Below are 25361 nucleotides of genomic sequence, written 5' to 3'. Positions count from 1 at the left end.
TTTTAGCATTGCACAACTACACCAAACGATAGAGATGGCTCATTCAGGTTGAGTTAAGCTTGATGCATTTTTCAATTAAATATAGTGACTTAAAGTGTGGTCTACCAAACGGTTGAGTAGTACCTTAAAGGGTTTTAACAAAGTTCGGGAGGAACATCCATCCGCCACCTCACTATTGGCTGCTTCCTATCCCAGCCAGGGATAGGGGGAGTAGCTACTCTGTGTTCAGACCAAATTTTTGGTTCTGAGCCCTCCCCAGGACAGCACGCCAGCATGCCTGAGAAACTCTTGCTTGTATATACTCTTGTGTACTGTATGTTCATTTTTCGTGCTTTCTTGTCATTTGTGCGTCATCTTCCATTTATTTTTTGCAAGTCATTATTTTGCTTCACTTACTCTCTTGCATTGCGTTTGTGCATTTCTGAGCAATGAAGGGAGGGGTGTGGTTGTTTGGATTGAAAATTTCAACAGTGTTCAACAACAATTTTAAAATTGCATACTGCACCTTTAAAGGGATAGACCACGTTTTCTTTCCGAGTTAGCTGTAAAACTTGTAAAAAGCATTCACGTCCTCGTAGAACTCATTGGAAGTCTTGTTTTTGGAATACAATTTATTTGAGAAAGTCAAGACAATTTTGGGGCAGAGCATAAAACCAGAATGACTAATGCTATAATTCAAGTTTAGTTTCAGTGTCCAGGCACTAGTCTGATGCTGAAAAGATGGCATTTAACAAACCAAATATGGAGGAGCCTTTGTTAGATCTAGAAGGATAAGGATGATCTAGAAGGAACAAAATTTAGCCTTCTTCCTTTACATTGAATGACTGTTACTGAATACACAATATTAAAAAATAATGTGTTCAAATTATGCTCAACCAACCAACACTGAGTTAGAGGAACTTCATAATTTGTTACATAAGTTGATTAATTGCTCCAATTACATGAATAGTAGTATTGGAACCAATTAAACTGATCTATTTCAGTTAAAATCCACAGATATCATCATAGCACATGCTAAACATAACTTATTTAGCTCATAAATTTAATGAACAAGTCGGATATTACATTTGTCAGTGGCATTAACACAGCCATTGCTTACAGGCTCAATGTAGTGTTTATACCTTCATGTATCTATACTCTTCAGCACAATGATAACCATAAAAATTTCAACCCTAACATTTGAAATTTTCCAATATTATCAAGACTATTTACAAGTTACTACAAATTATACAACTTTTTTAAATTAAAGTATAAGCAGCAAACTACATATCAGACTAACTTACCCTAAAACTGATTTGTTGCATACAAGGCCATATCTAAAATTGTTCGTTTTCAGCTTTTGTTTTTGTTCCTTGAGCCCTGATTTCAACAGAAACTGACTCAGTTATCTGTAAATCTTTTATGAGTAATAATGGTTGCCATCTGACAATAAGTTTCCATACGTAATCATTCACTACAGCCCATTGTCTGTGTCTGAAAATAAAGGGCATTATTGTCATGGCTTTTAAGTAGTAGGCTGTTTTTTTTTCTTTATGCATGTGTTACCAGAAATAAAGCAAGAAAAGAAAGACTAAAAGAAAAAAGACAGAAAGAACGTGTTATCATGATGTCTTAAGATATTTTCCTTTGCCATTCCACATTTTTGCTTTTTCTTCTGAAAAACACTTTGTTGGGCCAGTTCTTTTGAAAAATGATGAAAAATGATGAACTATCAAATGAGCAGAAAGTTATCTGTGACTTCTCTGACAAGGACCTAGATGTTTCCTGTTGCATGTCTGCACGATCATACCTTAACTATGCCTTAAAAATGTTCTCAGTGAAGAGTGGTTATTTGCTTGTCATCTTTGGCATAAAAGAATGTGAAGAATGAAACAGAGTGACAAAAAATAGAGGAAGTGCATTACGAGAAAAAGGAGTGGGCAGGTGAGTGAGTGAGTGAGTGACAAGAAGAGTAATTTGAGAAACACATATAAAAGGGACTGTAAGAGTCACTTTGTACCAAATTACCACCAGCATCCATTCTGCTAAGGAACAGAGTGACTGTGTGAAGATGTGGGGATCAACGTGTGTGACTTTGACCCTGCTCATGTGTGTAAAAGGTAAGGTCTCATGATACATCTATTAAAGCGAGGGTAACTGCAAAGACATAATAGGCTACTAAAAAGTGAATATATAATAGTATAATATATATATATAATAATATATAATAGATTTTTACTTTTGATATTTAACCATTTGAAGCGTGCGATCGCACCGATGTGATTAAAATGTTCAGTGCGTCACGTTATCAACTGCTAAATTAAAATTTGGCTGGCAGCGCTAGTCATAGTATAGCCTCAACACAACTGTTGTGTGTTTTTAACCATATAGCCTAATGTTTATATTATGTTTCTGACATTTAAATATAGATAGGCCTAAGTACTAGCAAAAAATGTGTATAGTTTGTTAAATATAGGCTACTGATGACTGTAGAAGCGGCAATAATCCTTTCAAATGAATTTAACGAGTCCAACGTGTTTTATTGATATCCGATTTTCTATAGCCTACATTGCGTAGTAAAATTTACTCTGTTAGATAGGCTATTGAATAGTGCCCCAAAGTTGTCATTATAAAGTTTTAATGTAAATAATAATAATTTTTTATATTTTTATATTATTTTTATTTGAGGTTATAGTTTTTCCACATTGAAACAGTTTTGCTGTAAGAACCCTCCTTCCCTAAGTGGTGCAACTTAAAAATAAGTGCATGACTTACTCATTAACATTAAATTTGCAGTTCAGTAAAGTACAGGCAAATTCCAAACGGAAGTGTTATGCCCTAGGCCCTAGGCTACTCCCTTCGAAGGGCAGAGCCCTTGAAGTGGGGACATTGGAGGGAGCAAGGCACTTGCTGATTAGCTGTTCTTATGACAGAAATTTCTTATTATTGCAACATAACTGTTGCAAATAAATATATTTATAGAATCACCCATGTAATGTTTAAATAAGTTTCATAAATAAGAAATGTGTTAGGTAATGCAGGGTCCAAAGATGAGACAGCACATTTTAAAGTTGAGAGCAGAGAAATACACACACACAAACACATATAACGGATATAGACTATTTTAAAAAACTTTTTTAAATATACATAAAATGTATATTTGTGTGTGAGTGTATTTCTCTGATCTCAACTTTAAAATGTGCAATCTCATCTTTGGAGTTTGGACCCTGCATTACCTAACGCATTTCTTACTTGTGAAACTTTAAACATGAAATGGGTGACTCTATAATTGGAGATACATTTCAAAAAGTTAAAGTCCCCCTGTAGACAATAATTTAATCCTTTAAAACTCATCTTTGATCACCAAAATGACTTTGTAGTGGTGGTAAATTAAACGCAATATATTCAATATGCAGTGATGTCAAATTCGCGTTGCATTGTGGTATATGGAGCTGCCTGAAGTGTAGGCTACCAGAGCCCGTCTACGGATTCTCTGAGGCTACATATCAGACTCATGTCGATGACTAATTAGGCAACATCGTTACTCTTCCTTGGTAACAGAATTACCATTTTAAACTTTTTAGCCAAAAACTCCACTTGCTAGCATAAATGCTAAGAGCACATAGCATGAATGAAATCATGATTATAAGACTTCTAAACAATTAACCCACTGTGTGATCAGTGATCAATTCTGTTTTCACCTTGATATTGTGGTAACAATTTTGACGTTTAACAAAATAATTATTGGTGTAAGAACTTTTTAGATTAAAATATTTTCTCAGGAAGAGCACACATACCTTTCAAACTTTCAGTGCTTCAGATCTTATCATTGAGGTAAAGTGACATACTTTTCTGTATCTTACATAGTTGTGGGAGATAATTCCGGCAAAGCAGGAAAAAATAATGACTTTGGACACCAAATGTACCTGCAATCATAGAATCACCCACATGACACAAATGTGTGAAATATACCACGAACAAAACAAAACAACTAACTTAGCATGTAGGCTACCCTTCGTGAAGGCAACTATTTGTTCACTTTCGTTTGGAACCTGAAATTTAAAAAGTAATCCATGTGACTCCAGTGGTTTAACATCAATTTTATATAGCAACGCGAGTGATTTTATTTACAAAATTATATTATCCAAAGTGCGTTTGCCAGCACAACACGCATGCGTCGTGGTGCTCCCCCTACTGAGTTGCAGGTCAATATTTTTGTAAATAAAGTGGTACATTTGTGTGTATGTGTGTGTGTGTGTGTGCGTGCGTGCGCAAAGTAACAATGCCTTTTCACACTTTGACTGAAATAAAAAAAATTCGCAGTGTTCATCCAGGTTCACAGTGACTATTTTTACATAAGATTCAATACAAAAAGGTTTGTGAGATAATCTGTTAAATTCTCTTTCTGGGCAACATTCTTTTAAATAATCCTTTGAATAAAATATTTATTTCTTTTGTTACTTTTACAGAAACCTATAGATGTTTTATATTGTGAGCCACACCTACCATGCATATGGAATGTACTTGCAGGATGTCTCTTGTTGAATAGGGAAAGAAGGCTGATTTAAACCTGTTTGCCTAGAGATGTTTTCCGCATGTTCAGTCTCACAAGTTTAATCTACCATTATCAGAGCAAGAATTTTTGGCAGTGCCATTATTAAGGAAAACATCAAAATGAATTATTCTAATGTGCACTTTATTTCTGCCCTTGCAGGTTCACTTTCTCAGCTGAATGGTAAGAGCTTTTCTCTTTCTTCAGATGTCGACATTAAGTCAAATAATTAATGTAGATATGCTAATGTGAACAATCACTCTCCTCTCTTTCTCTCTCATAGTTTGTGGACAAGCCCCTCTAAACACCCGTATTGTGGGTGGTGTGAACGCTCCCGCTGGGTCGTGGCCGTGGCAGGTCAGTCTGCACAGCTCTACCTATGGAGGTCATTTTTGCGGAGGATCCCTCATCAACAATGAATGGGTGCTGACGGCAGCTCACTGTTTACCTGGGTAAAATTCACATCAAAACACGTTTTTAATTTTTTATTTATTTATTGATAGAAGGTACTTGGTATATTGTTTTGTTCTTCTCACTTACATGTACTCTGACTGTATCTAGTGTGACCTTATCCAGTCTGCGTGTGTACTTGGGAAGGAGGACACAGCAGGGATCCAATGCCAATGAAGTCATGAGAACTGTGAGAACGAAAATCGTTCACAGCTCTTACAACAGCAACACAAATGACAATGACATCGCTCTGCTGCGCCTGTCCTCCACTGTTACCTTCAATAACTATATTAGACCTGTGTGTCTGGCAGCCCAAAGCAGCGTCTTCAGTGCCGGCACCAGCAGCTGGATCACAGGATGGGGAAACGTTCAATCTGGAGGTAGAAAACACACACAAACTCATAATTCACATCTTATAACATCATTTATTTATAATTATGTGTGTGTTTGTGTACGTTCAGTGAATCTACCTGCTCCTGGGACTCTGCAGGAAACTGTCGTTCCAGTCGTGGACAACACTCGATGTAATACTCTGCTGGGTTCTGGATCTGTTACCAACAACATGATCTGTGCAGGTTTAACGCAGGGAGGCAAAGACACCTGCCAGGTACAACAAACCCCAACCAGATTATTACTACTGTTAGGGGTTAACAGTTTAGGACCCAAGGACCAGATGTTTGAAAGAAGACCCGGAGTCAGAATTATAAAAAATTGAAGAAAAGTTTTACTGAAGATAGTTTTGCAGTTTCATCAGCAGAAGTCAGCTTCAAGACTCACACAGGAATTCATAGGCCGCCCCGCTTACAGTTACTAAGATCACAGCAGTTATACCATTTCCAAGGTCTAAGCTACGTCATTGCTTACAGGTTGAATGATTCTCATTGGCTAAGAAATAGATAAACATAGTAATTTTCCACACATATACAGATAGACTGAAGCATATCTCCATAGATTATGCAGCTGACACTCGGAGCCTGAAGTTAGGCACGTCGTGACCTTCCAGTTCGCAGATTTGGGTTGCTGGGTGCCAGCACGTCCCGAACAACAACTCAGTCAATCTCCAATAATGCCAGTGGTTCCTTAACCTGTAACCAAGAAGACTAACACACACACCGACACAGTTCCAAGGTTGGATTTGGCCAGGCTCTAACTATAAACAGGAGTCCTGTCTCAAAACCTCAAGATAAAGTTCTTTCTCTCTCAAGGATAGGACACTTTAGTCTAAATGGAAAATAAAGGCTTTAACTGAGAAATGGTCCCTTAAACTATTGGCTTCAATGACCCCTATTTGTTTTAACTAGTTGAAGACCTTTCTCAAACACAAAACATCTCCCTATTTCATTTCTGGAAGCCGGGCTAAATAAGCAAGCACTGTTACTGCATTCAGATATCAAATACAGACATTAAAGAATACATGAAAAGAACATTTCAGTGATCACACTGGTAACTTCTATAACAAAGTAAAATCTCCAGAGAAGTCATTCAACTCATTTGATATTTAGAAGGAAACATATTGATTAATACCTTGATTATAATCCCTCATTACATATACATTGAAGCAGCAGTGGATTCCAATCCACCCCCTTCACTACAAGTAATAAGCTTGTACAGCTACCGTGAACATTCAAGATAGCATTTTAAAACCTACTGTATATTTCTGGAATTCACATTGCTCATTTAGTGTAAATGTTTGATGTTGAATAGCTCCAGTAGTGTAAATATACATGAAACACAAGGGCTGTAGTGCTCCTGTGGGGCACAGGTTGGAGTGCGGACCCGGACTGCCATTTACTGTTGCATGTAACTGTCCCATCTTGATAAAATAGCACCCCAACCATCTCCTTGTTCTTTCTCTTTGTCCCTCTCTGTAGGGTGACTCTGGTGGTCCAATGGTGAGTCAGCAGTGTACAGTGTGGGTTCAGGCTGGTATCACCAGCTGGGGGTATGGCTGTGCCGATCCCAACTCTCCTGGGGTTTACACACGCGTGTCTCGATATCAGTCCTGGATCACGAACAACATCGGTCAGAACCTGCCAGGATTTGTCACCTTCAACCCCCCAAACTCATGCTCCTCTGCCAGCCGAAGTAAAACTCTCTCTCATACACCTACACACATATACCCAGTCAAAGCACACTTGTTTGATTAATGCTTGTTTGTATGCGCAGCCTCAACCTCCTGTAGGGGAAGATGCAACGAGAAGTATAGCCTTTTCAATCGCTGCAACTGCAACACTAACTGCACAACAAAATGCTGCAGTGATTATAGACAGCGTTGTGCCGGTAAGCCCAAACACATTCATTTCCATAATACACAAAGAAACACAAACATACTTCACTTATAAAAGAGTTGCTGTCTTAAAAGCAAACTATCAAACCACGTGGCATCTGCAAACAAATGGTGCTAATCACTTTCCCAGATTACTTTACTTTTTTGCAATTATTTGAGGTGATTGTTAATGGAAGTCAGTGCTTTTGTCTTCATTTTGAAAAGTATATCTATTGTTTTATATTCATTTCATGAGTTCACCTACCTATTCAGCCTTAAAGGTTAAAAGTAAACTAACTTGGCTTGCTGTCCTTGGATGAGGCTCAAACCTGAGGCTTGGCTCGAGCATGAGTTAAAAAAGAAACCTATAACGGAACTGTGCATAGGAGGAGAGAGAGAAAAATGTAGGGGGAGAAGGAGGGCTGCCTGAAGAATTTGTCAATGGGATGACACGGTGTCATATATGGGTGTCATATATGGGTGTCCTGCTTATATAGTATGCTCGTAATGATGATTGACGGGACTGAATGTTTTAGGCTCCTCCCGAACCTACGTTTGGAACCTCATTTTCAACCTAAAATTCTTGAAATGTCTTGCTTTAAAAAAAAACAAACAAAAAAAACATTTAAAATAAATGCCACTTGCTTTGATATGTTTTATTTTATTATTACCATTTTATTTGGTGGGCTATGTTTTATTACTGCACAGTAACATGCATTAAACATAGACTACACTTTGCATGTCCAAAAAGTGAAGACCAAAAGTAACTCTTTCTTGCTCCAACTCACTTTTGTTTTTGTGTCTCTGCAGTGTGAAGTATGTCATAACTCCCTGGATTATTCAAAAACAGGCTAATAAGCACCTCACTTGCACACAAGTCAGGTGATAAAAGATCTTTATCTGCCTGTTCTGCCAGAGATTTTACTTCAGCGCTGCTTTGGAAACGTTGCACAGTGCAAACAGTCAAAGATCTGCTGCACTGACTTCACTCAGGGGTGTAAATGTATGTTGTTTATGTTCAACATAAGTTTAACAACAATACTTACCTCACTCCATTAGTAGTCTATTATTACCTCTCTCTTTTGTTTTTCTCCCTTTCCAGTTGTAGCATGTAACCAGCTAGATTAATTGTAGACACTTTTTTTCTTAATTTAGCTTATTTTTTATGTACATTTCTCATATATAAATGTTAGGCTATATATAACAACGACATGGAATTTTAAATTGATGTCTTCATTTGTGATCACAGTATGTTTCTGCTGAACAATTAGTGGGAATTTCTTTGAGTTTAAATTCATATTTATGTCACTAAATTCTTGAACATATATCGTTTTTATAATAAGAAATGTATGTATAATGATATCATGGATTTGATAAGAATCATTAAATACTTTTAAACACTGTCTGTCTTTTAATGCTGTAATAAATCTCTCCAACAGGGAGCAATGTGAGCACAGGTAGATACTTACTACATAGCCTATCATAACACAAATTGTGTCGCTGCGTCCCAATTCGCATACTATCCGTCCTAAATAGTATTCGAAAATAGAATTAGTACATGAGTGTTCCAAAGATACCCAGATGGTCTACTATTTCCGGTCAGAATCCGGAGTGCAGATCGATGCGCACTCTAACCGACTCTAATAAAGGTGATGATACACAGGGCAACTTTTTGAGCAATGTTGCTGGGCAATCTTGCCGACTCTGAGCGATTGTTGCTTGGGCACTTTCCCATTGAAAATGGGCAATGCATTTCTATCTGGATAATTTAGATGGGTCGTGGGCCCTGTGTCTCATCTGGTTGCCCGTTGACAGCAACATTGCTCAAAAAGTTGCCCTGTGTATCATCAACGGCTAATATTGCCCACAACCCATCGCATGTTGGACGAGGATTCGGTTAGAAATACAAACACGAGTGAAAAGTGTTAAACTACAGACATGGAGGACGAAGACCGGCGGTTATGTAGAGAGATAAAGGGGTTTGATTGAGTAATTATCAGTATCTAACCTGACGAAAATTGATTTATTCAATGTTGTCTACATAATATTGCATATATGAACTTTTGTAAAGATACGTTTAATCATTAACTTTTAAATGCATCATTATATTCAAATTGCAAACACATGAGGAGAGTCTCTGCATGAAAGACCCACGACTGGCAGATGAACGTGCAACTACATTTCTCTCCGAAACGGTAGGAAATTAAATTAGATTGAATGGAGGATTTTAACTGTGACAAGATGATTGACAGGGCAGTTTACGGTGACAGGATGCAGGGCTCTCAAGTTTTGAAGACGGACAAGAGCATTAATGGGGACTGGCACTTAAGAGAGCAGCCAGAAAAATGGAGCGCAACTGGAAGAAAACAAAACTAGAGGTATTTCGCATTTCATGGAAAGAGAGTTCGATTGCATACAGAGAGGCCTTAAAAGCTGCTAGATCTGCTTATTTTTCAACCATATTAGAAGAAAATAAACAAAACCCTAGGTATTTATTTGAAACAGTGGCTAAACTAGCGAAAAAGAAAGCTTCAAGCCCAGAAATTTCCAAGCAACACAGCAGTAATGACTTTATGAACTTCTTCAATTGTTAAATTTTGGTGTATTTGGCCGAGCAGTGGTTTGGGTGGCTCGCCAGTGTATTAGATTTCTCCAATACATAAAATAAGTAAGCTTGACCAGTGTCTTCTTGTGGGGAGAAGAATTTATTGAAGGTTTGTAGTGTAGCAGTCCTTCAGTAGCGATGTTAGCATGTCGCCCTTCAACAATCTTAACCCAAAGTTCTGTCTGTTGAGACTGAACTTTATACATTCAAATGAGACAAAAGGGCTACAAACAAAGGAAAACTGTTAGGACCTCCCACAGGAGATCGATCTAACTTGCTAATCCACTCTGAGCAATGCTGATTCTTTTTATTCATTCACACTAATCAGTTTCTATGGGCCATACATCTGAATGGGCATTCATCTGTATGGTCCATTTGGCACACACCTTTGCAGACACAGACAGAGTTGATTAAATCTAATGCACAGTGACCATGTAAATGCATCTTACTAAAGTTAACTGAAAATACACATAATCTTTCAACTTATAAGATTGATAATATCAGGGACAAAATTATAACTATGCTATGTCTACTACAGTCTACCACAGTATTGCATCATGGAGTGCATTGTAGTCTCCCTAAGGAAAAATTCGATTCATTCATTGCTATAGGAGAGGAAGAATTCGCTAAACTCATTAAATCATTTAAACCGACATCATGTATGTTAGACCCTATACCGACTAAGCTACTGAAAGAGATGCTTCCAGAGGTCATAGATCCTCTTCTTACTATCAATTCATCTTTGTCTCTAGGATATGTACCAAAAACCTTTAAGCTGGCTATGATTAAACCGCTTGTTAAAAAAACGCAACTTGATCCTACAGAATTAGTCAATTACAGGCCGATCTCGAATCTACCCTTTCTGTCAAAGATACAAGAAAAGGCAGTATCTTCACAACTAAGTTCCTTTTTAGAAAGAAATGATATCTGCGTGGATTTTCAGTCAGGATTTAGACCGTACCATAGTACCGAGACAGCTCTCATTAGAGTCACAAATGATTTGCTCTTATCATCCGATCGTGGTTATATCTCTCTATTAGTGTTACTCGATCTTAGTGCTGCATTTGACACTATTGACCACAACATTCTTTTAAATAGACTTGAAAATTATGTTGGCATTAGTGGAATTGCATTAGCATGGTTTAAATCAGGGATGGGCAACTTCGGTCCTGGAGGGCCACTGTCCTGCAGAGTTTAGCTCCAACCCTACTCAAACACACCTGAACAAGCTAATCAGCGTCTTAGGATTATTAGAAAACTACAGGCAGGTGAGTTTTATCAGGGTTGGAGCTAAACCCTGCAGGACAGTGGCCCTCCAGGACTGAAGTTGCCCATCCCTGGTTTAAATCATACTTATCTGACCGTTATCAGTTTGTAGCAGTAAATGAAGAGATGTCTTATCGATCACAAGTTCAAGTATGGCGTACCACAAGGCTCAGTACTAGGACCACTGCTGTTCACTCTGTACATGCTACGATTAGGAGATATCATTAGAAAGCATGGAATTAGCTTTCACTGTTATGTCGATGATACTCAGCTCTATATTTCTTCACAACCTAACGAAAACTACCAATTCACAAAATTAACGGAATGCATAGCTGATATAAAAAATTGGATGACTAGTAATTTCCTTCTACTAAATTCTGAAAAAACAGAGATTCTAATTATTGGACAAAAAACTTCCTCATGAAATAACCCAGAATACTGTCTAACACTTGATGGCTGCTCTGTTAAGTCTTCGTCGTCGGTTAGGAACCTGGGTGTGCTCTTTGATACCAATCTTTCATTTGAAAGTCACGGGTCTAGTATCTGTAAAACCACATTTTTCCATCTTAAAAATATATCTAAATTACGCCATATGCTCTCATTGACAAATGCGGAACAATTAGTTAATGCGTTCATGATCTCAAGGCTAGATTATTGTAATGCTCTACTGGGTGGTTGCCCTGCACGCTTAATAAACAAACTACAGCTGGTCCAAAACGCAGCAGCTCAAGTTCTTACCAGAACCAGGAAGTATGACCATATTAGCCCTGTTCTGTCAACACTGCATTGGCTCCCTATTAAACATCGTATAAATTTTAAAATATTGCTGATGACTTACAAAGCACAAAATGGTTTAGCTCCGCAGTACTTGAGTGAGCTCTTAACGCATTATAGTCCTTCATGTCTATTGCGATCTCAAAATTCCGGCCAGTTGATAATACCTAGAATATCAAAATCAACTGCTGGCGGTAGATCCTTCTCCTATTTAGCACCAAAACTTTGGAACAGTCTTCCTACCATTGTCTGGGAAGCAGACACACTCTGTCAGTTCAAAGCTAGACTAAAAACACACCTCTTTGACCTAGCATACACGTAACACATTATAGACTTCTATAATTCAATGTTAGGCTGCATAGATCAGGTCAGCCGGAACCGGGAACACTTCCCATAAATCCTGATGTACTCGGTACATCATAAGAAGAATGGCATCTACGCTAATTTTAGTGTTTTTGTTTATCGGGATAAACAAATGAAGGACCTGCGCCTGGACCCGATGTCATAGCGGGGTGCTAAAGTGCCAGCTAGTTTCTCCTTATGGAGGATCCCTTTACCACTCTACAGATAAAGCGTTGTCGGGAAAATTCAGTTCGCGTATCTACCCTGAAGTGATACAATTCTGTATCAGAATGTTAAGGCCAGACAAATAGTTTTTTAAGGCTTGGTTTGTTGGGAATTACAAACCTGCGCACATATATTAAAACGCGCATACCAATAAACTGAACTCGTAATACGCATGTGCACGCCATCAGCATTCTCACAGGTTTCACGTTTAAAGTATGTGTAGAGTTTCCTGTTAAAACGGTGTTGTGTTATCAGCCCCTAAGTTAATAACTATTATACTACAGGGCTGTTGAATGCTTGAATCTGATTGGTTGAAGAACGTTCTAAGGTGTGCATTATTTTCAGGGAAACGCACAGCTAAAGTAGTTCCAGGCATGTCTTGACCGCATTACAGTTCCATATCACTTCGCGTAGTTAACGGTAATAACGGAAAATAGGATACAATTCATAACAAGAAAAAACATGCAGCCCCATGCGCTTGATCTGCAATTTTCAATGTCTAGCTTCACAATCAATGGAAACATGCAGTTTAATTTTAATAAAGTATATAGTCCTAGGCTATCTATAATAGAAAATTAAACTGAATATAGGCTAAATAAATGGATAGTCCTGCAGCAAAATAAATAAATAATTATTGATAGGTCTACTTGTTAAAGGGGCTTGTGTTTCATTTATTTGGCTAGTCTACTGTCATCTGTCAATAATAGAAAAAAGAATGAACAAATTAATTATAACGAATTGAATTAATAAATAAATAATAATATTGACGCACATGCTTTTCTGTCTCATTTTTGCAACATCTCTCTCTAATAACTGCATTAATAACTGCATAAAGCCGGGGACACACTTTAAGGCCGGTTATTAATGTAATTTGATATGACTGATCATGACCAAACGCGTGTTCAGCGCGTTCAGTCTGTGTTCAAAGTCGGTGTTTAAAATCTGCTGCGATGAAAACAGTCAGAGAATGTGTCAGCTAGTCGTGTGTCCCAGCATTATTCTGCTATCAGTGGCTCAAACCTCCGTTACTAACTCTAAAATGACGTTTTGGAATTAACAACGGAGGCACTGGATTAGATGCGTAAGAAATTAGTCCTACATACAAGAGCGTTTTAATGACAAAAACTTTACAAACGTCTTGAAATACATAATCTGAACAATGTTTCGAGGTGTGGTAACTGTAGTATAAGCGGAATAATTGACTTCAGGCCGTTGAATTATTAGAAAAATAATGCACACCCGAGGTGAACGGCCACTCCGCTTCGCGTCGTGACCGCATTACCACCTCAGGTGTGCATTATTTTTCTAATAATTCAACGGCCTGTCGTCAATTATTCCTTACATGATCGTTGCGACCGAAGTGAATCAATCAAATTAACTTTAGCTGGAAAATAACTTTATTCAAGAACTGCTATAAAGCCAAAACAATCTCTGTTACGTTAAACTATCCTTATCTCTGTAAAGCCGCTTTGGAACAATCTACATTGTTAAAAGCGCTATATAAATGAAGATGACTTGACTTGACTTGACTTGACTTGACTGCAACACCATTCTTTGGATGTCCCAATCCTGTTCCTGGAGATCTACCACCTTCTTCTTCTTTTTGGGTTTTTAAGGCAGCTGGCATCCTTTGAGTTGCATTACTGCCACCTTTCGGTTTTATTTACCCTTAGTTCTCATTCATACTAAATCCTCCTATCTAATCCAGTCATCCTCAGAAAACCAAATATCACTTTCCTACCCTCCACACTCTCTCCATACTCCAATAAACTTTTTACTGTATTATCTAGGAGATCTACCTTGCTGCAAAGTTCAGCACCAAACCTGATCAAACACACCTGAACCAGCTATTTAAGATTTTCAGGAGCACTTGATAATTACAGACAGGTGTGTTGTCAAAATTCCTGCTGCATAAGACTGTTGCTGCGTTCCAATTCGCCTAATTATACTACACCCAAAAAGTATGTACTATTTTTGTGAAAAAAGTACATACAGTACTTTTGAGTGTGTAGCAAAAGACTAGGCAAGCTTTGGGACATACTACTTCGTCATCTTAACGGACAGATCTGTCGCGTGCATCCTGCAGGGCTCTCGTCGTCTCAAGTGTCACACATTGAGCGTGACAGTCACGCACTCTCGCCACACATTGTATTTCTCACGCGGTAAACTATTTATGATATATTTAATATGCTGCAGCGCCCAAAATGTATCGCTCTCACACTATGGATCCGGCAGAAATCAATCAAGCGCTTCTCCCCTGGAATTCGAGCCTACCACTTATCAGCCAATCAAAAAAAAGAAAGGGGCTACACAATAGCCAATCAGAAAATAGCACTATTGTATCTGGGTAAGATTTAACGCAACAACGAATGAAAAAAAAGCATATCCTGGAATTGTTCACGCGATTCTGTTACAACGTCTTCAAAAAGTTTCGTTCACCCACAGAGGAAACTACTCCGAGCATCACTTTGATCACAGAGTAAGTCATGATCTCCTGTTTTAATGTTACAACAAATTCACAACTTGTTTGACACAAACAGTGACAACTTGACTGCTGTTAGAGAATGTTTCACAGATAATAGGCATCAGTTTTTCATGAGTGTCTGTAAATTAGCCAACAATTCTACAGCCTGTTCACTGACAACACCTGCTCAGAACAAGTAGTCTAGACCTAGTCATATTCGTTATCACACGATGATTGACATATTGTCACATTATAAACATCTCTCTCTCCAAATAGGCTTAATAATTTTATTAGGACTAAATACATTAAAGTGTATTGCATAGTCGATGTTATAGGTCACTTTTAAAATCATGTCAAATTTTATAATTGGATGCACGCGACAAATCTGTCCGTTAAGATGACGTAGTAGGCTATGTCCCAAAGCTTGCCTACTCTTTTGCTACACACACAAAAGTATGTATTCTTTCTTCACAAAAATAGTACATAGCCTACTTTTACAGTGTGGTTAAAGTAGGCGAATTGGGACGCAACAACAGTCTTATGCAGTAGGACTTTTGACAACACACCTGTCTGTAATTATCAAGTGCTCCTGAAAATCTTAATTAGCTGGTTCAGGTGTGTTTGATCAGGTTTGGTGCTGAACTTTGCAGGAAGGTAGATCTCCAGGAACAGGATTGGGACATCCAAAGAATGGTTTTGCAGTCCCCATGAATGACGTACTGTATATAAGAAATTAGTTTGAAATATTGCATACTTTATATAGTCATACTTTATATTTAGTATGACTTTGTTTACCAGTGAATTATTAAAACCCTTTATCATGTCATGGCCATGTCAGCCACATGTCAGGCTTTTCAAGAGTTAAAATGATCATCTTTTTTTTGCACAAAACTGCTTATGGCACAACTCACAAAACATCATTCACAAATGTGTTCAAGTCGTAATTACAAGCTGAAATAATTTCTATAGCTGTACAATATCCTTGATATTACTTGACTTTAGTTGTGTCCCAAATGACACACTATGCACAATGCACTATGTAGGTACTCTAGGTTTTATAAGGTTACTTTTTCATCCAGCATCAGTGTCTGATAGCTCTTCTCCTTCTTCTACATTACTAAAGCTGCTACCATTGAGTGCATGAAGTGTCCAACATTCCACACTTTTTTTTTTGGGAGGAGTTAAATTAATTAAAAAGTTAATTATCTGAGTATTTAAAGTGCACTTTCTTGTTGGATTTTTTAGTGTGAATACTCTAATCACACCATTTATACTACAAAAGGCCATATAGTTAAAGCTACACTGTGTGATTTTTACCCCCATCTAGCGGTGAAATTGTATATGACTACCCAGTGAATATTAGTTTCTGTTCCTCTCAATTCCGAGGGCGTTTTAACTCCTACGGTGGCCGTATTATTCCAAGATTAACATGGCTTCCAGTTATCGACTTCGTCCATGACAATAATAAACAATACCTCTAAAATGAATAAAACTACAGGACAGATGTCAGGAGGTAAACGTCACCCTTGGAATCGGCTATCCCAGCATAATCAGATTAGGCTAACGTTACAATGTGTACAAAGTAAAAGCAATTAAAAATAACTAAAATTTACCTTGTCCTTTTTTTTATATAGCTTAAAAAATTGCGCCTTTAAAACTATTCATCACCTGTGATCCGTCGCAGCACAGATTTATGTTACAGGTAAACAATACTTTTTCACCATTGACGCGAGGATGAAGTTATACTAGAGGTCGTTCTGGCGTTATGCACAACCGTGCTATGGTTAGACAAGCAACTATAAAACTTCGAATTTAATGAATTACAATAGGCTGAATTACCTGTCGAGAAGAAAGCAGGCAACCTCGGCATCCGTTTTAAAATCTTTTCTCCTCATGAGCTCTTTCCATCTTGGAAAAGTCACTCCAATATTGACTATGGTCTTGCTGATTTGTCTGTCGCGTTGACGTTTTAATTCTCTCTTTCAAGTGTGAGTACGCACGCACGCACACACGCACACACACACACACACACACACTATCTTTCAAATCTGCCGGCACTCGCGAGCTCGCGAGTAATCTCCCCCTCGCATTCGTCACGGTGTCACTGAGTGAAAAACGCAAAAGGCGAAGCTTGAATTTACAGGTATGTCCCTCTTTGGCTAATGTAGTTTCAAGATGGAGGGGCAACATGGCGACCGGCATTCGAACCCCTCACCCGTATGTACTTTCAATGGCAGATTATAAACTTAAGAGAATACTTTATTACTTGAAAGAAGTAAATATACATTAATGAGCACATATATTTTTGAAAGAACTAAGTGTTTTTTGCTAAGAATCAACTAAAAAAGTTACACAGTGTAGCTTTAATTTAATTTATTAACACATTTAATTAACACATTTTTCTTACTCTATATTGGGATTCACTGACTTAAAATTAAAAAGTTGGAAATGGAAACTAGTCCTCTTCCTCTCTTCCCCGTTCATCCACTCAAATCAACCATAGTAATCAAGACAACACCACTGTTACGTCCACTTATATATTTGGCATCTAGAGGTTATAGGACGTTCACATTCATATAGCACATTCTTAAAGATGTGCACATGGCAGCTTCAGAGGTCTAATGTCAGCGGATGAAACTATTGTGTAAATACCTGTTATCATGTCAGTCTGTTTTGTCTGAGTGGAAAGATGGATGAGGATCAGTCAAAGTGCACTAATGAACAACTTAAATTACATTAAACTGACTTTAAAAAATTGTCTTGTATAACTTATTAAAAAAAAAAGGTTGAAAATTGCTTAAACGTACAGTATATGTATTTTTTTTCGCCGCTAGGGGTCGCTAACCTCTTACAATAACAAAGGCGTAGTTTGATGACGCAACATTTGCTAAGAATTATGGATCTTGTCGTCAACGTCAAGCCGACCGATCTAATAATGTTTATGGATGACTGAATACATTGATGCTTTTATCATGACTGTGATATGAAGCAGTTCAGGATTGCTAAGAGACAGCTATCAGCTCCACACGCTACGCGAGTCCCGCGGATATATAAAAGGAATCTGGACATTTCATTCTACCGAACTACAAGCAAGTGCAGAATTACAACTCACAGGTCAGTTTATTAGACGAATTAAACTTGTGAGGTAACGCAGCGCTGTTTCACTTGGTCTAATATTACACTATCACACTAAACTGCATTTGAATGTGTTGAAATGTATGTTATCTGTGTTAGTTTGTCTGTATGAGACTAGCAGTAAGCTAGATCAACATTAGAATAACATACAGATCATATTCTAACATTTTATCATTGTTGAACTATATAACATTGACTAGTTTTATGTAAATGTACTCACCTATTTAATAAAGTACATGTAGGAGCGGTCGAAGTCTCGGACGTGGAGCTCTAGGCATCTCGAAAACACCGCGCTGATATTGATTCTCATTTTTATCCAAAGTCTGCTTGCCATGGTCCATAATGTTTGAACGAAACAACAACAGCGTGCAGATAGACATTTCGAACTACACAGTTGTCGTCTGTCACCTTGGTTACTATCAGAGGGCTCTGGTTGCTATGGCAGTACGACCGGAAACCTGGGAGAACGCGGATATGATGACAAAACGGAAATAAAGAAACGTGACGTGTCTTCGAATTAAATTACAAATTTCTCCTGGTTTGAAAGTTGTTGGAAACAGTCGGGATAATGTAAGTACACAAAAAAAAATATATATATAACATAGTAGAGATGCACCGATTACAATTTTCTAGGCCGATTCCGATTTCCGATTTTTCATTGATTTTGACCTGCCGATACCGATTTTAGCCGATTCCGATTAAAAAAAATTCTAACCACTTTACAGCACACACAAATATTTATTTTCGATCTTTTCTTTAACCCTTTCACGCGTAAGTTTAAAATATTCTAACTGACACCCCCACCGGCCCCCAGTTTTTTCATTCGAGGCGAACGTTCCCTTTAATGTTTCCATAGCGACGCGTCACGCGATACACCGCAGCCACAATAATACTGTATGATGACAGATGTGTCGCTTTTATTCCGCTTTTCCTTTTTTATTCAAAATATTCACAAACTTGCTTACCATGTCATCAATCAGCCTATCTGTTATTCCGATTCTCAAATACGTGTAAGTGAGTGTGTTTGGTCGTTTAAAAACCTTTATAAATAATCTTGATCTATAACATGAGATGGGCGCCGCAATGTTGTCCTGTCAGTCGGATTTACAGCACGTGAATTCATCAGTTTCTCCCGAAATAAATGCAAGAAAGTGGCCGGTGAACTGAGAAGAATAGAGTAAACTTTATAGTTAAGTTACTTTCACTATGTTTGTCTGATATGAATAACGTTAACACATGTCGGCAAATTATATTTGAATAGATTGTTATTGCTGCTTCCACAGACATCAGTGTGTATTTTACAAACTCCAAATGTATTGTTTTACTCGTGCTTATGTGTATTTAAATATCTGAAACCTAAAATAAACATTATGAGGTTGAAAACACTGCTTAGTTGTGATATATGACAGCGCTGAACGCGGCCGACTCTGGCTCAGCGCCAACCAACGCGCGAGAGCACAGTTTGAATCTGGCAGTTATGCGACGTCACTGAACATCCTAAATGTGGCACCGTAACATTACTCAGGGCAGGAGCACATAAAAATACCATATATGAGACCGTACCGCTCAAAAGGTTAATCATGCGGCGCCCGAGTGCATTTGACCGGCATAAAATCGGCATATGTCAGACTGACCGGCCGGTCGCCGGTCATGGCCGATCACGTGAAAATCGGCCAATTCCGGTCACCAGCCGATCAATCGGTGCATCTCTATAACATAGATATAGTGATTTTTGCTATTAAAGCTATTTTTAAAGCAAAAAAGTTACATATTGTACCTTTAACTTATTTTGATAAGCTAAAGCAATCTAAAAACATGTAGTCATAACTTATTGATCATATAATTTTTACAGTAAATATGCAAGAAAATAAAAATCTTAAAGTGTCATAAATATTTAGTATTCCAAGAGCATAAAAATCGTGCTAAAGTGTATCTGTCTGTCTGTCTAGCTTGCTTTCTGAACCTGGCATTGCACAAATATTGTTGGCTCTATGACGAATTGCTTTTGTTTCTCAAAACGTTGTAAGTCGCTTTGGATAATAGCATCTGCTAAATGCATTAATGTTTTGGGGTGTTTGGGTGGTTTAGTTGTAAAGCATGCTTATCTTGAGCAAATACAGCTGTGCCATCATGATTAAGAGATTTAATTTCTGCAAAGCTGAAATTGAAATGTATTCCAAGTTAATTATATCAGTCTGATTTGCTTCATTTATGGACATGTAAGAAACTTTACAAGCAAATAAACTGGCAGTCAATTCAGTATGCACCATTTATCAGCCAAACTGCTTGTATAAGTATATTTTGGTGTGTATTGTGTAAACACTTTGTTCTCTGTCATATTGTGCTGGTATCATAAACCTTAATTTAAAAACCAAATTGACAATTATGTTTCAGCGAAGATGGTGGTTGTTAGAATTGTTTGAACAGTTTCAACCTTAATGACTTATTACGTAAAAGAGGAACATACAGAAGAGACCAGTGAACACTGAATCATCAAAGTAGAAAGTTTGCTTATTTTGCAAAGATTGCAAAAAAATTTTTTACCAACTTTCCTTTTCTTTGTTGCTTCATATCTATTGGCAAAATACCATTACTGTGTAAATTTCTTCCAGGATTGTGAAACAGGGTTGAGTTGGCTCACATCTCAAACACACGCACACATGCAGTGTTGTGTTAAAACATCAGTACAGCTTTGAGGCGGTGGAGGCGTGCCTTGAGGGTCTACTTTTAAAAAAACAGAGGAAAAAAAGACATTTGTACGTAGAGACAAACAGTGCTAAATGAAAAGGGGAACAAAGTAGGGATAGCTATAAAATCAGGAAGGAGGCAAAAAAGAACCAGAGAATAGAGGATGGAAGCCACAGCTGTAGCAAGGTAAGCCACTGACAGCCTAAAATAACCTTTTTTTACTTTTTTTATTTTATTTATTTTTTTACTAATGAATCTTTTAATTGTGTGTATGTTTTTTTAAAATGGATGTCTAATATTTCTACATGTAATTTATATATGCTTAGCTTATAGGCTATATTTGCAAATGTGCTGACACAGACAGAGATAGTTCACCTAAAAATGTAAAACCTGTCGCCATTTAGTTCCTCAAGTTGTTTCAATCCTGTATGACTTACTTTCTTCTGTGGAAATGTTTGTGTTCTGTTTGGTTCATCAAAATATCTTAATTAAAATGTTGGGTGAATCTGCCCATTCCTATAATTTCTTATGAGTTAAGCACACCAAAATAATTTACTCTCATCTAATGAGAGATAACTAAAGGATAAATAACTGTACAACTTACTAAGAAATAAAGAGCGATGTTGTTCTGAATAATTCTGTGATCCGGACGAGAGTGGGTAATCGTCAGCCTTGTTTAACTTGAAGCGGCGCTTTAAATCGAACACACCTATTGACTATGGGCCTTTCCAAATACCCACAATTGCAATTTTCAACAATAAAAAAAAATAAAAAAAATAAATGTCGGCCCTCACAGATAATGTCCCATAGTAAAAAAAATATACATAGGCTAATAATCGAAAAAGGTGTAGCATATGCTTATTATGCCTACCCTTTATACATAATTATTTAATGAGCATCACTTTCCTCTCTGGATTTGATTCATACAAAATAAACAAACAGTTGCATAAGACAATTTCCAAAATTTACATGAATGATTACAAAGGTGTATATTAGATATTATAACAGTAGTTCACATATGACAGACACAAATTATTCAAATTGAGTTATATAATTATGACCTTGTTTTTAAATATTTTCTTGAATTTACAGAGTGAAGTACACAATTTTAATTTCTTATCACAATTATTCCATAGATTTATCCCTTTAACAGATATGCATCTTTACAGAGCTTTATTTTGATTTTCAATACTTTGCATTTTAAAATAAACTTCTAAATGTCTGGTCAGTAGTCCCATGTAACAGAAGACACAATTTAAAATTGTGGTGCTTCCAATTAAGTGATACAAAGCAGTTGAAAATGTTGTACAAAATACACATAGCCTACTCATCTTTGCACCAATAAAATGACACTTTATCAATTTGTTTTGCTACCAAATTACATGTAATATCTAGCCTAATTAATTTAACTTACAGTGGAATGTCTTTTTGTGTGAAAAAATGTGATTTCGGGGCAAAAATCTCCACATTTGTTGTCCATTTAGCTCAAATGTTGAATTGTGGCAGTTTTGAAGTGAGCAGTGTACTTTGAGATTTCAGAGGTCTTAAAGGCAACAGGGTGTGGTATATAGTGACCTTTAATTGCGGCATCCAGAAGAATAATGAAACCAGCAGCCCTTAAAGTGAAATGTAGTCAATAAAACACTTATGTATAGCCAGGTTGTTTGTGCTACAGAAGTGTGCTTTGAGGCCACGTGGCTGTTACATTGATATTTGATGAGCTTAACGTTTCGTTTCTTTTTAGGATGTGGAACGACACCGATTATCTGAGAAATGACTCCTTTTCTTGTGCGTCGCCCTCTGTAGAGGGCTACCGTTATTTTGGCGTCCTCTTGGGATCGGCTGTGACCATTGTAGGAACCATAGGGAATATTCTGACGGTGCTCGCCTTTGCTACTGATGTCAACCTGAGGACACGTTTCAATGTTCTCATAGTAAATCTTGCCTTCGCTGACCTCCTATACTGCACCATGCTCCAACCTGTCAGTGTTGACTCGTATCTGCACCTGCACTGGAGGGGCGGAGCCACATGGTGCCAGATGTTTGGACTCCTACTGTTCCTGTCCAACAGCGTGTCCATTATAACATTATGCCTCATCGCAATGAGCCGTTACCTGGTTGTTGCGCATCGCACTACTCGCTGTGCCCGTCTGCTCCTGTCCCACCGTGGAGTGGCGGTGCTCGTCATTTCCTCCTGGGTACTGGGTCTGGTCAGTTTCGCCCCACTTTGGCCCGTCTACGTGTTCGCTCCGCAAGTGTGCACCTGCAGTTTTCACCGCACTAAGGGCAGGCCCTACACCACCGTGCTGCTTTTCATGTACTTCTTCCTGGGCCTTGGTTGTGTGGGTCTTTTCTACTTTCTGATCTACCGCAAGGTGAGCGTAGCCGCCAAGGCTTTCCTGAAGTACAGGCCCAGTCGCCGCTCATCAAAACGCAAGAGGGCTGAAGCCGAAGGGACGACGGATGACAGCGGGATCAGTGCCGGAGCCTCATCAACTCAAACAACTCAAAGCTGTGAGATCAGCAACGAAGGGGCGGGAGCAGAGCAGCATAAGAACAGAGCGCAAGAAGGCCACACAACCACACAAGAGTCAAACAACTCCATAAGTACAATTCAGAGTTCCTCAAATGGGGTAGAAACATCTTCTAAACCAGCTCCGGTAGCAATCCAGATCACTCCAGCTGCCAACTCAGGAGAGGACAATGAATTTAAACGCGTGACTCGGATGTGTTTCACAGTCTTTTTGTGTTTTGTTGGCTGCTTTGCACCATTTCTGCTGCTAAATGTTGCCGATAAGGCAAATCGCGCACCACAGGTTGTTCATATGTTTTGTGCAAACCTCACTTGGTTAAATAGTTGCATTAACCCGTTGTTGTATGCAGCCATGAACCGGCAGTTTAACCAGGCTTACAAAGACCTGCTAGGCAAAGCTTTACATCCACTAACCTGGATATGGAGAAACCGTTGGTACACATTATAAGATAAGCGATAATGAATTAATTTAAATCTGAATATCGCTGAAAGCTACTGCTATTACGTGATATTGCTCTATATATGTTCAGTGATTTCACGTATTATGCATAATGAAATATGGAGAGAATATTTCTGAGGAGAACATCACAGTTTCTCTTTGTTCAGTTCCAACAGCTGTGTATTTTCATGTAGCCTAGTTATATTCCGTTTTATTTTCCATTCACTTTTTATGTTGTCAGATAGCTTGCACTTTACATTTTAGCTAGTAATGGTCCGTAAGCATTTCTTTTTTTAAGCATTGGTATTTTCCAGCTCTATCAAAGATTGGAAAGAAAACGCGTCATGTGGCTTTTCACTGCAAAAGCACGAAATTTCTCTTATTCATTTCCTCTTTTTTACTGATTGCACATAGGCAGAGTAATAATTATGTGTGGCACAACCACATGATTCATTTTAACATAAAGAACATTTGTTACCTCACGCAAAAATGAACATGGACATTTAAAGTGGGGTGATGGAGGAAACAAGAACAGACATGACTGTCTGCTTCATTTATTACCTCATATATGAAACCACAAGAGTTTCTTGTCCTCTTTTGCTTCCTGTGGTGTTTCTGTTTTGATATATACTGTGTAAGCTGGACCTCTAACATAATAAGAGGTTGAATTTTTTAATATGTGTTGCACATCATGTCAGTGTTCTACAATTAAAACAAAAAAGATAACTTGTGTATTATGATTTATTTATTATGAAATAAAGTAAATTAAAATGTAAAGTCAGCAAAAATGCTTTATGTGGCAGAGAACGTATACACTCTTGCTTGTGTCATAGTCAAACCAAAAATGATTCAGACACCAGATATAATTTTTAATATTTTTTTACTAGTGGGTGCAGGACACTATAGCTCATTTATGTAAGTGAGGATAGCAAAATAAAGTAAACTCTGACATATTATACCCAAAAATTCTTCATAGAGTGGGCTACCAGTAAAAATGATAAAAATTTGGGACCAAAAATTTCTCAGACACTTTGGCCTGACCGTGTTTTAAGTGTTTTTTCTTAAATTGCTAATGCGAACTTTTTACACCACAGACTGAACAAAATTAAGCATTTCTTTGTAATTGGTTGACCTAAATTGGTATATCTAACTGTGAACTTAAATTTAACAGCTGACAGCTATTCAACCTAATTCTTTTGTGAAACAGAAGGATGACCAAAACCAGTGATTTGATAACCGTTTTCTAAACTATAGCGATTAAACTGTGATAATGTAAGAAATGTTGAAGGTGTCTGAATAAATTTTGGTTTGACTGTATATGAGCTGCTGGCTAATCAAAGTCCCAAAGTAAACTCAGACAGCAACATAGTGTCCGGTGTGTGGAACACATTTGTACCAGATGTGGGCCGGATCTGGGCCGACACTATGTTGCTGTCTGGGAAAGTCTGTCCTGTTCCCATTCCTTTTCTCCTCACTTTCCTGTGTGGTTCTGTAAATAGAGACAAAGTCCAAAAGTAAAACAAAAAATACCTTTTTTTCCTGCTTTTACAGATTCTTTTTATTTATTATTTTTAATCTATTTTTATTTGATTGTGTTTTTATATTATTATCTCATGTCATCTTCCTCTTTTTTTTTTGTGCTG

General features: G+C 37.7%; 2 protein-coding genes across 3 annotated transcripts in view; both read left to right on the top strand.

The window, feature by feature from the left end:
- LOC307165976 (transmembrane protease serine 9-like) overlaps positions 1-8652 on the top strand; it is a 31907-nt gene extending 23255 nt beyond the window's left edge. The window contains exons 16-23 of the mRNA XM_079884060.1: positions 1962-2099; positions 4694-4714; positions 4815-4983; positions 5093-5361; positions 5443-5588; positions 6853-7066; positions 7148-7261; positions 8058-8652. Of these exons, the coding sequence (XP_079740186.1) occupies positions 1962-2099; positions 4694-4714; positions 4815-4983; positions 5093-5361; positions 5443-5588; positions 6853-7066; positions 7148-7261; positions 8058-8062 (1076 nt within the window). The 3' untranslated portion in view covers positions 8063-8652. The remainder of the gene's footprint in view (positions 1-1961; positions 2100-4693; positions 4715-4814; positions 4984-5092; positions 5362-5442; positions 5589-6852; positions 7067-7147; positions 7262-8057) is intronic.
- A 6224-nt stretch (positions 8653-14876) lies between these two features.
- gpr84 (G protein-coupled receptor 84) lies at positions 14877-25126 on the top strand. Of its 2 annotated transcripts, none has more exons than XM_079883900.1 (2): positions 14877-14938; positions 22491-24495. In XM_079883900.1, the coding sequence occupies exon 2, from the start codon at positions 22492-22494 to the stop codon at positions 23725-23727; it is 1236 nt and encodes a 411-aa protein (XP_079740026.1). In that variant the 5' UTR covers positions 14877-14938; position 22491; the 3' UTR covers positions 23728-24495. The 2 variants fall into 2 exon arrangements, with proteins under 2 accessions (XP_079740026.1, XP_079740025.1); XM_079883899.1 differs by lacking the exon at positions 14877-14938 and adding an exon at positions 20850-20932 and having other exon boundaries at positions 22491-25126.
- Positions 25127-25361: the final 235 nt, after the last annotated feature.

Source organism: Squalius cephalus (genome assembly GCF_949319135.1).
Source record: "Squalius cephalus genome assembly, chromosome: 10".
Classification (NCBI taxonomy): Eukaryota; Metazoa; Chordata; class Actinopteri; order Cypriniformes; family Leuciscidae; genus Squalius; species Squalius cephalus.
This window is presented reverse-complemented; position numbering and strand designations above follow the sequence as displayed.

What these genes read in the sequence shown, in the direction of transcription:
- gpr84 (XM_079883899.1), top strand. Translation starts at nt 20,910, where the DNA reads ATGGAAGCCACAGCTGTAGCAAG. An exon ending in GAAGCCACAGCTGTAGCAAG is followed by an intron (nt 20,933 to 22,490) that starts GTAAGCCACTGA and finishes GTTTCTTTTTAG; the next exon opens with GATGTGGAACGACACCGATT.